Below are 14,610 nucleotides of genomic sequence, written 5' to 3'. Positions count from 1 at the left end.
CTCAGATATGGGGTGGAGACTTCAATTCTGTGTTGTGTCTGGAACAGGATAATTCCAGAGGGCTGCCTTGGCTCTAGTGCAGCTGGAGGCAGAGATAGCAAATCTGGGGTGGGAACACAGGGAAACAGCAGAGCCTGCTGAGGGACATACAGCTCAAGTTGAAGGAGTACCACACTGTAGCACAAAGCAAATTAAATCCTTTAAGGAAATACACGGCTGCATGGGTGAACACCCGGGAGCAAGACTGCTGGCACTACTGCACCCCCGGTGAGAGGATGACATGATCCTGGCGGAGTGAGACGGATGTGGGTCACTTTTGTGCACAGCTAAGCAGGTCTTGGTTCCGCCTGTATTATGTATTATGCAAAGTTATATAAATTGCACCTCTCACACAATGATAGTGTCATGGCGGACTGTCTTGCCTATATTGTCATGAAGTGTCTCACAGTAGAACACAGGGAATACCTAATGGCATGCCGAGCGGAGAGCACCTGGCACTGATAGGTTGACCGTAGCCTTCCATAAGGCCCATTGAGATCAGCTTGTTCCACATCTGGTCACTCTCTAAGAAGAGATGGTAAAAGAGGGTTGCATGTCGCCCACGATGCACAAGGCCCTTTTTGTCACCCTATCACAACCAGGCAAACCAGCAGATTGTTGCTCATCTTATCGACTGTTGTCGCTCCTGAATGTCGACACAAAACTTTTTGAGAAAATACCAGCCAACTGATTGGCACCCGTTGCTCCCTGGAGTGGTCGGCCTGGAGCAGTCGGTTTTGTCCCTCGTCAGTTCCTGTCATGCAGTCTCAGAACGCTCTCTAGAGCGGGCCAGCATATGGACCCTAAATGCCGTGCATTGCATTATTTTTGGATGCTGAAAAAGAGTGGGATTCGGTGGAGTGAGGCGCTATGCTAGCGGTACTGAGATGCATTGGAGTCAGAGATGTTTTTCTCCCGCCCGCATTTGGGTTAATGGCATTGTCACAAATGCCATAACTATCACAGGGGACACCAGACAGGGAGTCACCGCTACTGTATACCTTGGAGGCTGAGCTGCTAGCTTGTGCACTTTATGAGTATCATGCACGCAGAGAGCTCCAGTTTCCACACTACAACTTGATCATTTCAGCGTATGCTGCTGATACTCTTCTATATGTATGCAATCCTGAGCATAATTTAGCTCCGGTTCTATGGGAAGTCATATTTTTCCGGGGGCTTTCCGGTTTATGCATCAACTGGGATAAATCCCTGATATTTCCACTCACAGCTGCTATGATGCAGATGCAGTTAGACTACTCCTTACAATGGACGATTCGTTTGGTGTGATATTTGGGAATTCTGGTTCAAACGGGCTCTGCCTGGGTGATATCAGATAATTATGGTAGAAAAGTGCAGAAACTATCCGATGTGGCAGACCCGATGGGTCGGTTTACCTTTATCGCTCGCCGGGCGTATTGCTGTAACGAAGATGGTGGTGTTACCCCAGTTCATCTTGAAAAAGATTCTGATTTGAATTGCCCCGCGTGGTGTTTGACAACCCTCGCACCCTCATAATTTGCCTGGGCTGGGAAACAGCTGCGGATGCGTCTGGATATGCTGACCCTACCCTATGAAATGGGCTGATTAAATGCCCCAGACCTGGGGACGTATTACAGAGCTGCCATTGTACTGGCTTAATGTGTGGTTGGTTCGTGGCCCTATGTTATTCCACATGGTGCGAAGTATGCATGGCTGTGACTGCCAATGCGCTTGGCTGGACAAATGGAAAGTGACCCTTCTGACCTTCAAGGGGGTGATATCCATTCAGAAGATGTAATGGAGCACTTCTGAACTGTCAGCTTTGTTGTCTACCCCGAACGCCTTCTTGTAACCCTGACAAATTGTATTTTTTTTATCTATACTTGTTGCATACACTTGCTCTGTACCATGCCAGTGCATTCCTTGTCAACATTCTCTGTATGGTGGATTTAAAACTAAAATCAAGTTCGAACAAAGCTTTATTACTAAATAAATAAATATTTTACACATTGCCTTTAAGTTAAACATATCTGCCCTGTGCCATAGCTACCAGGGGGTTGAGCTCAGGTTAATTAAGTGATAGTAGGGGTTCACCCTGACAAGGATTGTGTTTATTATTATCTGAGGTGGGTACACATCCCCTACACTAATAACCCAGCTTCTTACAATGTCTATGACATGCCACTGCATGCCACAGTAAACAGACGGCTTTGGCTGTTTTCATGGAAGTTGGCACCATTAATTGGGCCTTAAAATTGAGGCTACCCAAATTGTGTACACACCTTTCTGGCCAGGACAAGTGGCTTCCCCCATACTGCAGGTCTGAACATGAGCCTGATGTCACGGCTGCCATGATGTTCTTATTGTCCTTCGAATGCAGCAGGTCCAGCCACATGTCTGCTCTTCCAAGACTCTTCAGTCTTGGGCAGTAACTACTGCACTGACTCCTCCCACAGCCACATACCACTGGCCACCAGAGCAGTCAGAAAGAAACTGCTACCACATGACTCCACTAAGAAAAGTGCCTACTAACTATGCACTCCTGTCACCTGAACAGTCCCTGAAATGCCCCACCTCCAGCATCATGTAGGTGACAATGCTTTGAAGGTCCCGGGATGGCCCAGGAGGTGTGTGTGCATGCATCTGTGCCAATGCAGATGGTGCTCGCATAGTCAACTATGCTGCCACCCTCAAAGCCATTAATGTTGGAAGAATGTTAAAGCAAACTTCATTGATGTTCCATTGGCAGAGCACCTCGTTATGACTTGGAGGTTCAGACTCAGATCCTTTGAACATCCTGTTGGTGCCAAATGCCATGAGGCGGATGAAGGCCTTTCAGTGATACCTGATATCTCAGCCTATCCAGTATCAAGAAAGCCTGTGAGGAACATTTGACTAATGGGAAGTAGATATCAGCAACAGTTTAACCCTAAGTAGGTTAGCGGGTATCCAGCCAAACCCAAGAGAAGTTTGACTAACCTGTTTGTTTTGTAAGTTCAACAATAATTTATTTCTGATACACACAAATATTCAGCAATATGTGGTTATATAAAGATTGTAACAAGGTTTTGTGATTTGCCTTACTCAGCAAAAAAAATGCATATGCATGTTATTACATGGACAATTAGGCTGAGCACATTATTGATTTTAGGTCAGAGATAATCAATATCATGTTTCTGTTACTAAGAAACTACCCCCACCTGGCAATAACAGTTGGCGTTTCGAGACCCAGACATCGAGTGCTTTGAGTGAAGGTTTAATCTAGTAGCTCCCAACTCAAGACATAACACCAAACCTTGGGTAGATTTCTTAACATGTATTTATTATAATGAAAGCCAATAACAGAAGATAAGGAGAAAGAATAATTTATATTACATGAGTACTACATAACTACATGAGGAAATATAAATTAAACTATATCCAAACAATCAAATATTCCCCGTTTAGTCTTGTATTGCAATTTCTTGTTTCATGGTGGTGCTCAGAGACCTACTCTGAAAACATTGCCTTGATGCGTACCTTCACGAAGTGAACTTGTGTGATGCTGCTCCATGGTCCAGGTCTATTTTGAGTGTCCACTATATGTCACAGTGCATATTTATATAGACAAAACACTAGCCACTGTCCATTTAAGAACCTTCTCACTTAAGAAACTTCCAGGTACATTTCCATGCATCACTTGTTCTTGGAGGTACTTTTCTCATGTCGCACGCTGTCTTTTTCCTGGCAGGCTGGAAGAGCTGGTTCCCAATACTCTCTCTAGTCCAAATAACACATTGACATGGACCTGCACTCACACACTCTGTAAAGTGTCTGTTAACTACGTAAGTGTTTTGTTTATGACCAGTTCCCAGACCTGGCCACATGCATGGTGCATCTTATCTAAGGAATATCTGGCCATTGTGCCAAGACACTACAGGACAATCTAAGCCTTGCTTTGCTGTAGAATCAATCCATGACTTCTTAATAATATATTGAACCCTTCAGTACCTTGCTCACACCAAGTTACACTGCTCGTGTTCCCAGAAAATAATTCTGCAGTGCTCCTGGCTATCTGTACCGTGTCCAAGGTTCTAGCCCTCCATCTAAGCTCAACTGCAAGTGTACCCGAATACATGTCTAGGAAATGCAAAGGTTAAGATGTATTTCTACAGTATGCAATGAGTCTGGCTCAGAAGAGGCCTAATGCCTATTTTCATAGTGTGCAAATTATGAAAACCTTCACCACAAAGATTCTTTAGTAACGCTGGTGAAGCCTTGCACACCCAATAAATTTGTATCCAAAGCAAGGCCAAGCATGGCATTCCTTTCACAGTTACTCAAGTCCCCATTATATTTGCAAACCAAATCCATGAAATTATCTTCTGAACATTGGAATGCTGAAGCTTGTATGTGTAGTTCTTGGTTTAGCAACTGTAGACGGGGTTTAGAATGAGGTAACTCACACTCCTCTTTGAACAAAGGACACAAGTGGATGCTGGCTAAACATTCCTTAATGTTGCAAGTCAGTTTTTCCAATAAGTGGAGAGCTTTGGGTTGTTTGACTTGTTCAATCAACACTGCTGCTTTTGACAGAAAAATAATCCTCAGCTCATTATAGCAAGGAGGGGATAAAAGTGGGCAACACACTGGGCTGAGGGGCAGTGCAGGCATTCAGTGGATTCACTCTGTGTGGAGTAGTGGAGACTTAAGAGTGCAAGGAGAGCTGTAGAGCTGAACAGAGAAGGAGAGCTAGTCCAGAAATCCTTGGAGAGGGAGAGTCAGTAGTCTGAGTCTTTCCACGCTCCTAGGTGTGTCAGAGGAGCTGAAAACAGGGAGACCCTACATACAACACAGGTTGGGTAACTGTTGATCAAACCAAAGTGGGGCGTCTTACACTGAAGACCGCTTTGTTGGTGGCAATAACTTCAGTTTGTAGGGTTGGAGAACTTCAGCCCCCTCAGTTTGTATACTTTTCACAGTCCTCTACCTGGATACATTATACCTCTGCACATTGTCCATCCCAATGTAGTATCTGCATTTTTCTTCCCTCGTCCACATCTAACGAAGGAGGAGGAGCTGCTTCATAGAAGAGATGTCAGACATGCAATGCTCTACTGCATTGATTCCATGCAACTGGACAGAGTAGATGACTAGCTCTGGTTGGGCTTCGCCAGCGATAAAACGGGCAAGGTGCTGACAAAACACACAATTTGGCAAGCTATCCTCTGTATCAAGATCTGCAACACCCTAGCTAAGAAAGATCATCCATTATCTGTCAGAAGAAAAGGACACTTATCTTTCTTAATACCCTGGTGGTGCTGGAAAGAATTTGCTGGGAAAAGGTTCTTCCAGACTCGTAATTCAAAAGGTCAGGACGCTGCAGGAAGATTATGTATCCACCAAAAATATTGTTACTGAAGGTAAGTAACTTTTTCTTCACTTGTACATTTATCAGACCTTTGACTTTGCCGTCTGTTTTTTTCTGAGGCCTGAAAGTGATTGGGAATGATCTTTCAAATGACTTTCTGCTGTAACTGATAAACAGGTGAACATTTAAAAAAGGGAAGAAACTGTGATTGCTACCCAGTTCTGTCAAGAAAAATGACAACATTTAAAGTGGTGCTAGTGCAATGTTTGTTTGTCGATATGTGAGAACTGTGGCAGCAAATACATTTTGGTATGAATTTCTGTGTGTGTGTAAATTAACATTCACCTACGTGTGCATTTGTTTTTAAGATTGCAGATGAAGAAGCCAAAAAGCGAACTAAACCTTTACGTGTGAAAAAGCTGTATGTGCTGGCCGCTTTGCTCATTGAACAATATCATAAACAAGTTAAAAACACTCAAAAAGGAAAGATGAAAGGGAAGCAATCAGAGGTATGACTTACTAAACCTTTACAAATATGTTTTATGTCCATATCTATGTTTCTTATATTCTATTTGTATATTCCATGTATCACTGTTTACTCTTTTCTGTCAGAGATTTTCAGAGGTCACAGAAGCGTTAATCCGCATTCACAGATTCACAGATATGGACGATGCTAAATGCTCAGTGGCATCAAAACCATCACACCATCCATAACAATTTAACATATATGATGTATGCAACATAAAATGCCAAAACCACATGGTATAACATGTACCAAAATGCCTGTTTAAATCATCCAGAGAATTAGCGAGGAAAAAGTAGAATAAAAATCTCTCAAGTCAATGTCTCTCTGAAAGAGCCTTTTCCTGGAGCACACTTCCTGGACTTAAGTTTGGCAAATGTCTTAACTCCTCCATAGAGGTTAATATTTAGAGCTCTTGTTTACTTGTCTGTTGCTCTGCATTTATGTCTGTACACTACAAATATGTGTAGTGTTTGGACATACTCCATCTCCTTCAGGGGTACTATATCAACCTCCCACAAAAGAGAGACCCCCTGTGTATCGAAGGAAGGAGAGGGTTACATTCCTTCCTAACATCACATTGAACTCATTGTTTTTTTAGGAGTTATCCTTTTAAAACCCATACCTCTCTTAAGACATTCTGATGGTCCTTGTGGCTGGCTGAAAACCCTCTTCCAAAACTGAGTACTAAAGCAAATGACTATGGTTCTCTTCCAGGGGATCCTCATCAATAGTCATAAGCACTGAATATTCCTGCCCACGTGCGGGGACCCCGGAGCACATATTACACACATGTATATATATTTAATTTATATTTAAGCATAGAATTATGTGCAGAATTTTAATGCATATATATATATATCAGTCATATACTTGTGTCTATATAAACAAGCAGCCTTTGTTAACGAAACAGGTTTAAAATGCCTTATTTTCATAAAGTTTTTATTTTTTTAAACACATCAAGCAGAGTTCAACATTTCTGTAGTGCAGAAAAGAGAGACAGAAAATGCATTAGAAATCTTGTATATAGACAAAACTGTAGTGAAAAGCAAAGGCATTATTAGCCAATAGGCTGTATTCACATGAACATATATCAGAACCAAGGCCTGCAGAACCTCCAGTATCCCACCATGCCTCTGAGGTGAGAGTTAGGTCAGTTCTTTTTTCTGGCTCCTTCAGGTAGGATCCTGGAGCATTGAGCTCTCATTTTCTTTATTTTTTTTTTTTTTACCAGAACATTTCAACTTAAACTACATTTATAAGTTTTACTCAACATTTTTACATTGTCTGAATAAATCAAGACTCTTTCCTGACAGGAAATTTGTTTTTTTTATTCCTGTAAAATGCCTTCTCTTTTTGTCATATTCCTTCTTGTAGCAAAAAGAAGGCTCAGACTGATCTCCACTCAGTCTGCATCATGTGTCTTCCTGAAAGGCATTGTTGTGAGACCAGCAGTCCTTGCCAAAATCTTTCAAAAAGGACCTTGAAAGACAGACAGAGAATCCTTCTGTATGGTTTACAACAGAGGGAAAAAACAACAGAAACCACCTCCCTTCAGACGAAAGTCTCAAAGGAAAAAAGTGTGAGAAACTAGGAGCAAGATCTACCTCACCAGGTAGGAAAATACCTGTTTGTTCTCTATCGGCTTCAATGTTAACATTTCCGTCCTCATCGCATCAGTGTCGACCACCGACATCGAGAAGCACACCTCCATCAACAGCGACAAATGCAATGCCAAGTAACAAAATGTTGCAAGCTATGACACAGTGTCAACCATCAACATCAACAAAGGAAAAGACTCCGTTGGCTGCCACTCACCGCTCGACGTCACGCCAACACATTTGTGCTGATATTCCACTGAGGGTTCATTATGACCCATCATGTCGAAACAACACTGAACAGGAAAAACCACAATGCCAACTATAGTCCATCGACCATCAACGCCAAGGCAAAGGTCTATTGCTCTGTTGGCGGCAACCAGGCGCAACTCGACGTCGAGACAAACTCCACATGCATCACACACGACGTCAAGACATAATTCGACGTTGAGACATGGACGTTCACGCTCTCTGTCAACATTGCAGCATTGTTCGACGCCGAGACACAATTCACCAGTTCGATCACTGTTCAGTCATGATTTGATGGCTGGAAAAGAGCGTTCACATTCTCCACACTGCGTTCTACGCCAACACTTACCAGCAAGGGCTCCTTCGCCTACTGGCTCTCTACAGACATCGGTGGCTCAAATACATTCACCTTCTAAGACCAAAAGAAGTAGATCTTCTCTGACATCTTCCCACTCAGAAGCAGATCAAGTCTCGGCAATTAACCCAGCTCCGAGATGGCATGAGAGTCTTAGGAAAGGCCCGGCACCTCATTGTCCGGACTGACAGTATTCCCAAATGTATTCAACCTCACAATCAAGAACACCGTCACCGATGCCTCAACATAAGGCAACGTCTCCTTATGCAGGCCGTTCCACACCACAAAAGAGGCATAGAACTTCTCAGTCTCGCACAAGAAGCAGAATGCCTCAAAGACCAAGGGCTACATCCGCTTCCTTCTCCAGGAGATCTCAAAGTTCTAGTTCATATTATAGATGACGCTGGTCACCTTCCTCGTCTACTGCCTCTGACTTGTCTATTAGAGACTATTCACCTCTCTTAACAGACACTGCTCCAGCAAGATTCTCCCTGGTGGATGACATTAACACCTTTAATGAAGTTCTAGTCAGAGGTGCTCATAAACTTAATATAGACATCCCTAAGCCTGCAACATCCTCCTCCGTAATATTTGAAACACTGCACCATCGTTCCTCCTCTCGACAGCTACTCCCTCTAGTTCCAGGACTGTTGCAACCAGTAATGGATACCTTCCTCTCCCCAGCAACCTTGTGTGCAGCGGCAACAAGAATTTTGGAAAAATATAAGGCTCCAGATCAAGACTCATTGTTTCTCAGATCTAATCCTCCACGGACTCGGTCATCCTAGCCGCAGCTAGAAAAAAACATTCATTTGCTTCCTCATCAAGAGTACCGCCAGATAAGGAAGGCAAACATCTCAACTCATTGGGAAGAAAAACGTGCGGCACATCTGCTTCTTTTATGAAAGTATCAAGTGCTTCTGTACTCTTTGGAAGATATGACAGATTGCTCTGGGATTCCCTATCTAGATTTGTCGAAAAACTACACGGAGAAGATAGACAGGATTTCCAAGAAATCCTTCATGAAAGATGTAGGAAGGTAGCCTCTTTCTGGCTTTGTTACCCCCACTTTTGGTCTGTTTGTGAGTGTATGTCAGGGTGTTTTTACTGTCTCACTGGGATCCTGCTAGCCAGGGCCCAGTGCTCATAGTGAAAACCCTAGGTTGTCACTATGTTTGATATGTGTCACTGGGATCCTGCCAGCCAGGACTCATAAGTTTGTGGCTTGTATGTGTTCCCTGTGTGGTGCCTAACTGTATTACTGAGGCTCTGCTAACCAGAACCTCAGTGTTTATGCTCTCTCTGCTTTCAAAATTGTCACTACAGGCTAGTGACCAATTTTACCAATTCTGATTGGCACACTGGAACACCCTTATAATTCCCTAGTATATGATACCTTGGTACCCAGGGTATTAGGGTTCCAGGAGATCCCTATGGGCTGCAGCATTTCTTTTGCCACCCATAGGGAGCTCAGACAATTCTTACACAGGACTGCCACCGCAGCCTGAGTGAAATAACGTCCACGTTATTTCACAGCCATTTTACACTGCACTTAAGTAACTTATAAGACACCTATATGTCTAACCTTCACTTAGTGAAGGTTAAGTGCAAAGTTACTTAGGGGGTCATTCCAAACCTGGCGGTCCAAGACCGCCAGGGCCGGGGACCACGGAAGCACCGCCAACAGGCTGGCGGTGCTTCCCAGCCCATTCTCCGCCGCGGTCAGAAAAGGGGATCCGGCGGTTTCCCACCGGATGGAGATTCCGACCCCCTTCCCGCCATCCTGTTTCTGGCGGTTTTTACCGCCACGAACAGGATGGCAGGAACGGGTGTCGTGGGGCCCCATAAAGATTTTCACTGTCTGCTTAGCAGACACTGATAATCGCGACGGGTGCAACTGCACCCGTCGCACCCCTGCAACTCCGCCGGGTCCATTCGGAGCCGGCTTCCTTGTTGCAGGGCCTTTCCCGCTGGGCCGGCGGGCGCTCTTTTGGCGGTCGCCCGCCGGCCCAGCGGGAAAGCAAGAATGGCATCCGCGGTCTTCTGACCGCGGAGCGGCCATTTGGCGGTTCCCGCCAGGCAGGGTCAGAATGACCCTCTTAGTGTGATGGCACCCTGGCACTAGCCAAGGTGCCCCCACATTGTTCAGGGCAATGTCCCCGGACTTTGTGAGTGCGGGGACACCATTACATGCGTGCACTACATATAGGTCAATACCTATATGTAGCGTCACCATGGTAACTTCAAACATGGCCATGTAACATGTCTAGGATCATGGAATTGTAACCCCAATACCATTCTGGTATTGGGGGGATAATTCCATGCATCCCCGGGGCTCCAGCATAGAGCCCGGGTACTTCCAAACTAACTCTCTGGGGTTTTCTCTGCAGCTACCGCTGCTGCCAACCCTCAGACAGGTTTCTGCCCCCCTGAGGCCTGGGCAGCCCAGTCCCAGGAAGGCAGAACATAGGATTTCCTCTGAGAGAGGGTGTTACACCCTCTCCCTTTGGAAATAGGTGTTAAGGGCCTGAGAGGAGTAGTCTCTCCTGGCCTTTGGAAATGCTTTGAAGGGCACAGATGGTGCCCTCCTTGTATAAGCCAGTCTACACTGGTTCAGGGATCCCCCCAGCCCTGCTCTGGCGCAAAACTGGACAAAGGAAAGGGGAGTGACCACTCCCCTGACCAGCACCTCCCAAGGGAAGGTGCCCAGAGCTCCTCCAGTGTGTCCCAGACCTCTGCCATCTTGGATGCAGAGGTGTGAGGGCACAATGGACACTTCTGAGTGGCCAGTGCCAGCAGGTGACGTTGGAGACCCCTCCTGATAGGTGCTTACCTTTCTCTGTAGCCAATCCTCCGCTGAGGGCTATTTAGGGTCTCTCCTGTGGTTTTCTCATCAGATAACGAATGCAAGAGCTCACCAGAGTTCCTCTGCACTTCCCTCTTATACTTCTGCCAAGGATCGACCGCTGACTGCTCCAGGGCGCCTGCATAACTGCAACAAAGTAGCAAGAAGACTACCAGCAACATTGTAGCGCCTCATCCTGCGGCTTTCTCGACTCTTACCTGGTGGTGCATGCTCTGAGGGCTCTCTGCCTTCACCCTGCACTGGAAGCCAAGAAGAAATCTCCTGAGGGTCGACGGAATCTTCCCCCTGCCAACGCAGGCACCAAACTTCTTCATCACCGGTCCTCTGGGTACCCTCTCATCCTGACGAGCGTGGTCCCTGGAACACAGGAGCTGGGTCCAAGTGTCCCCGACAGTCCAGTGGCCCTTGTGTCCAAATTTGGTGGAGGTAAGCCCTTGCCTCCCAACGGCAGACAGTAATCCTGTGTACTGTGTGAACTGCAGCTGCTAGGGCTTCTGTGCACTTTTGCAAGACTTTCTTCATGCACAGCCTAGCCCAGGTCCCCAGCACTCCGTCCTGCATTGCCCAACCCGCTGAGTTGGACTCCGACTCTGTGGGACCCTCTTTTGTTGTGCTGAGTCGACCGTCGTGCTCAGATCTTCTGAACGCCTGTTCAGGTGCTTCTGTGGGTGCTGCCTGCTTCTGCTTGGGCTCTCTGTGTTGCTGAGCGCCCCCTCTGTCTCCTCCTCCAAGGGGTGACCTCCTGGTCCTTCCTGGGCCCTGGCAGCACCCAAAACCTTCAACCGCGACTCTTGCAGCTAGCAAGGCTTGTTTGCAGTCTTTCTGCGTGGAAGCAACTCTGCATCCTCCAGCACGCCGTGGGACATCTTCTGACCAAAGGAGAAGTTCCTGGCACCATCCGTTGTTGCAGAATCTTCGGCTTCTTCCACCCGGAGGCAGCCCATTTGCACCTTCATCCGGGATTTAGTGGGCTCCTGCCCCCCCTGGATACTTGCGTGACTCTTGGACTTGGTCCCCTTCCTTTGCAGGTCCTCAGGTCCAGGAATCCATCTTCAGTGCTTTGCAGTCAGTTGTTGTCTTTGCAGAATCCCCTATCTCGACTTTACTGTCTTTCTGGGGTAGTAGGGTAACTACTCCTACTTTTCAGGGTCTTGGGGTGTGGTATCTTGGACACCCTTAGTGTTTTCTTACACTCCCAGCGACCCTCTACACACTACACTAGGCCTTGGGTCCATTCGTGGTTTGCATTCCACTTTTGGAGTATATGGTTTGTGTTGCCCCTAGGCCTATTGTCTCCTATTGCATTCTATTGTATCCTACAGTGTTTGCACTACTTTTCTAACTGTTTACTTACCTGATTTTGGTTTGTGTATCTATTTTGTGTATATTACTTACCTCCTAAGGGAGTATATCCTCTGAGATACTTTTGGCATATTGTCACTAAAATAAAGTACCTTTATTTTTAGTAACTCTGAGTATTGTGTTTTCTTGTGATATAGTGCTATATGATATAAGTGGTATAGTAGGAGCTTTGCATGTCTCCTAGTTCAGCCTAAGCTGCTCTGCTATAGCTACCTCTATCAGCCTGAGCTGCTAGAACACCTCAAATCTACTAATAAGGGATCACTGGACCTGGCACGAGGTGTAAGTACCACAAGGTACCCACTATAAGCCAGGCCAGCCTCCTACAAAGGCGGCCTAGTAGCAAATCCGATAATTAGCGCGGCTGCGGATGGCTCCGATCTAGCCGCACATGGGTATTCTCATGGAATATGTGCCAGACAATCATCTTGGCTCCGCCTAACAGGTCTCAAGCCAGAAGCACAGAATCAGATTATGAATCTCCCATTAACTGGCAATTCTCTATTTGGGTCCCACACGGATGACGAGATGGCTAAAATTCAAGCGGAGCTTGACACACTAAAAGGGGTAGGACTCGTAAAGTGCAAAGAATACCTCAGAAGATATAGGCCTTACGATAGACGCCCATACCATCAGAGGGTTCAGACGCCTCACTGGGTCCCAAGACAACAACAAAGACTGGGCAGACCCTTATATCAATCCTGTAAGCCAGCAAGGGAGCGAGGAGCTGCCAGACAAAATCCATCTACGTCCAAGACATCAGGAAAACAATGAAACCTCGCTTCCCCCGGTTCTGTCATCCACTCCGGTGGGAGGAAGTATTACCAAGCATGTAGACGAGTGGCGCTCCATAACCAAAGACAAGTGAGTTCTAAATATTGTATAAAATGTATATACACTACCTTTCAAGGCTCCACCCATACCAGTACAACCTTTGAAAACCTCCAGTCATCAACAAGTCTCTTAAAAGAGGAAGTAGTAACATTGCTTCAAAAGGGAGCGATCAAGGAGGTCCCACCATCCCAAAGGGTAAAAGAAGTATACTCCTGTTACTCCTTGTGCGCAAAAAAGGTCTAAGCAAAGACTTCAGACCCATTCTAGACCTAGGACATCTCAACAAATACATTCACAAGGAAAAAGTCAGAATGTTGGCACTCCATCAGATCTACCCCGAGCTCCATCGGGGGAGCTGGATATGTTCCATCGATCTGAGGGATGCTTATTTTCACATCCCAGTAGCATAGAAACACCGGACGTTCCTGCGCCCTATGGTTGGATTCAAAGACTACCAGTACAAGGTTCTGCCCTTTGGTCTGAAGTCAGCCCGTGCACTTTCTCCAAGTGTGTATCGATAGTAGCAGCACACCTGAGGAGGAAAAAGATCTTCATTTACCCGTACCTCGACGATTGGCTATGGAAACGTACCTCGCCAACTCAGACAATGCAACATCTCCAAATTAACTTGAATACCTTCAAAAATTTGGGTCTTCAAGTGAATCAACAAAAATCTATACAAATTTCAACCCAAAGGCTCCATTACTTAGGAGCAACATTGGATACAAACCTCGCAAAAGTGTATCCTTTGGAGGAGAGACTATTATCAATACAACAGAAATGTCATAACATCCATAACACTCTGCAACCAATGGCCAGACAAATAGCCTCACTCCTGGGATCCATGGCCTCCTGCATTTTTATTGTTCCAAATGCCATATTGCAAATGAGACCTCTCCAAGAGAATCTGCAGGATCAGTGATGTCAGTTTGCAAACAAATAGGACGACAGATTGACTCTGTCACCAGCAGCAAAAGACTCACTACAGTAGTGGACTCACTGACACCATCTGCTAGTAGGGGTCCCTTTTCATCAGGACATTCCCACTCAGATTCTTCCAATGGATGCATCTTGTCAGGGCTGGGGGCTCACATTGGGTCCCTCCAAAGACAGGGTCGCTGGTCGGACAAAGAGCAGCAGTCCCATATCAACTTGCTAGAGCTGCGGGCAGTTAATCTAGCCCTCAAGTCTTACCCATCCATACAGGACAATTCTCTCCTAGTCCAAACGGACAACACAACCACAATGTACTATCTGAACAAGCAGGGGGGCACTCAATCTCATCCCCTATCTCGAGAGGCACAGACCATCTGGCATTGGTTAATAACGAGGAGGTTGTTAATCACAGATATTCACCTCTCAGGAGTCCAGAACACACAAGCGGACTCAGCCAAACCATCTCAGACACACAATACTGGGTGCTTCATGACGATTTTGTAAAAAGCATTTTTCAGG

General features: G+C 45.8%; 1 protein-coding gene across 1 annotated transcript in view; it reads left to right on the top strand.

Annotated features, from left to right (window-relative positions):
- WDR35 (WD repeat domain 35) overlaps window positions 1–14,610 on the top strand; it is a 267,899-nt gene that overhangs the window by 207,157 nt on the left and 46,132 nt on the right. The window contains exon 25 of the mRNA XM_069235987.1: window positions 5,737–5,877. Coding sequence (XP_069092088.1) covers window positions 5,737–5,877 — 141 coding nt within the window. The remainder of the gene's footprint in view (window positions 1–5,736; window positions 5,878–14,610) is intronic.

The sequence above is a fragment of the Pleurodeles waltl genome, chromosome 5, assembly GCF_031143425.1.
Source record: "Pleurodeles waltl isolate 20211129_DDA chromosome 5, aPleWal1.hap1.20221129, whole genome shotgun sequence".
NCBI lineage: Eukaryota > Metazoa > Chordata > Amphibia > Caudata > Salamandridae > Pleurodeles > Pleurodeles waltl.
The sequence above is the reverse complement of the archived record's forward strand: the minus strand, read 5'-3'. Positions and strand labels throughout refer to the sequence as shown.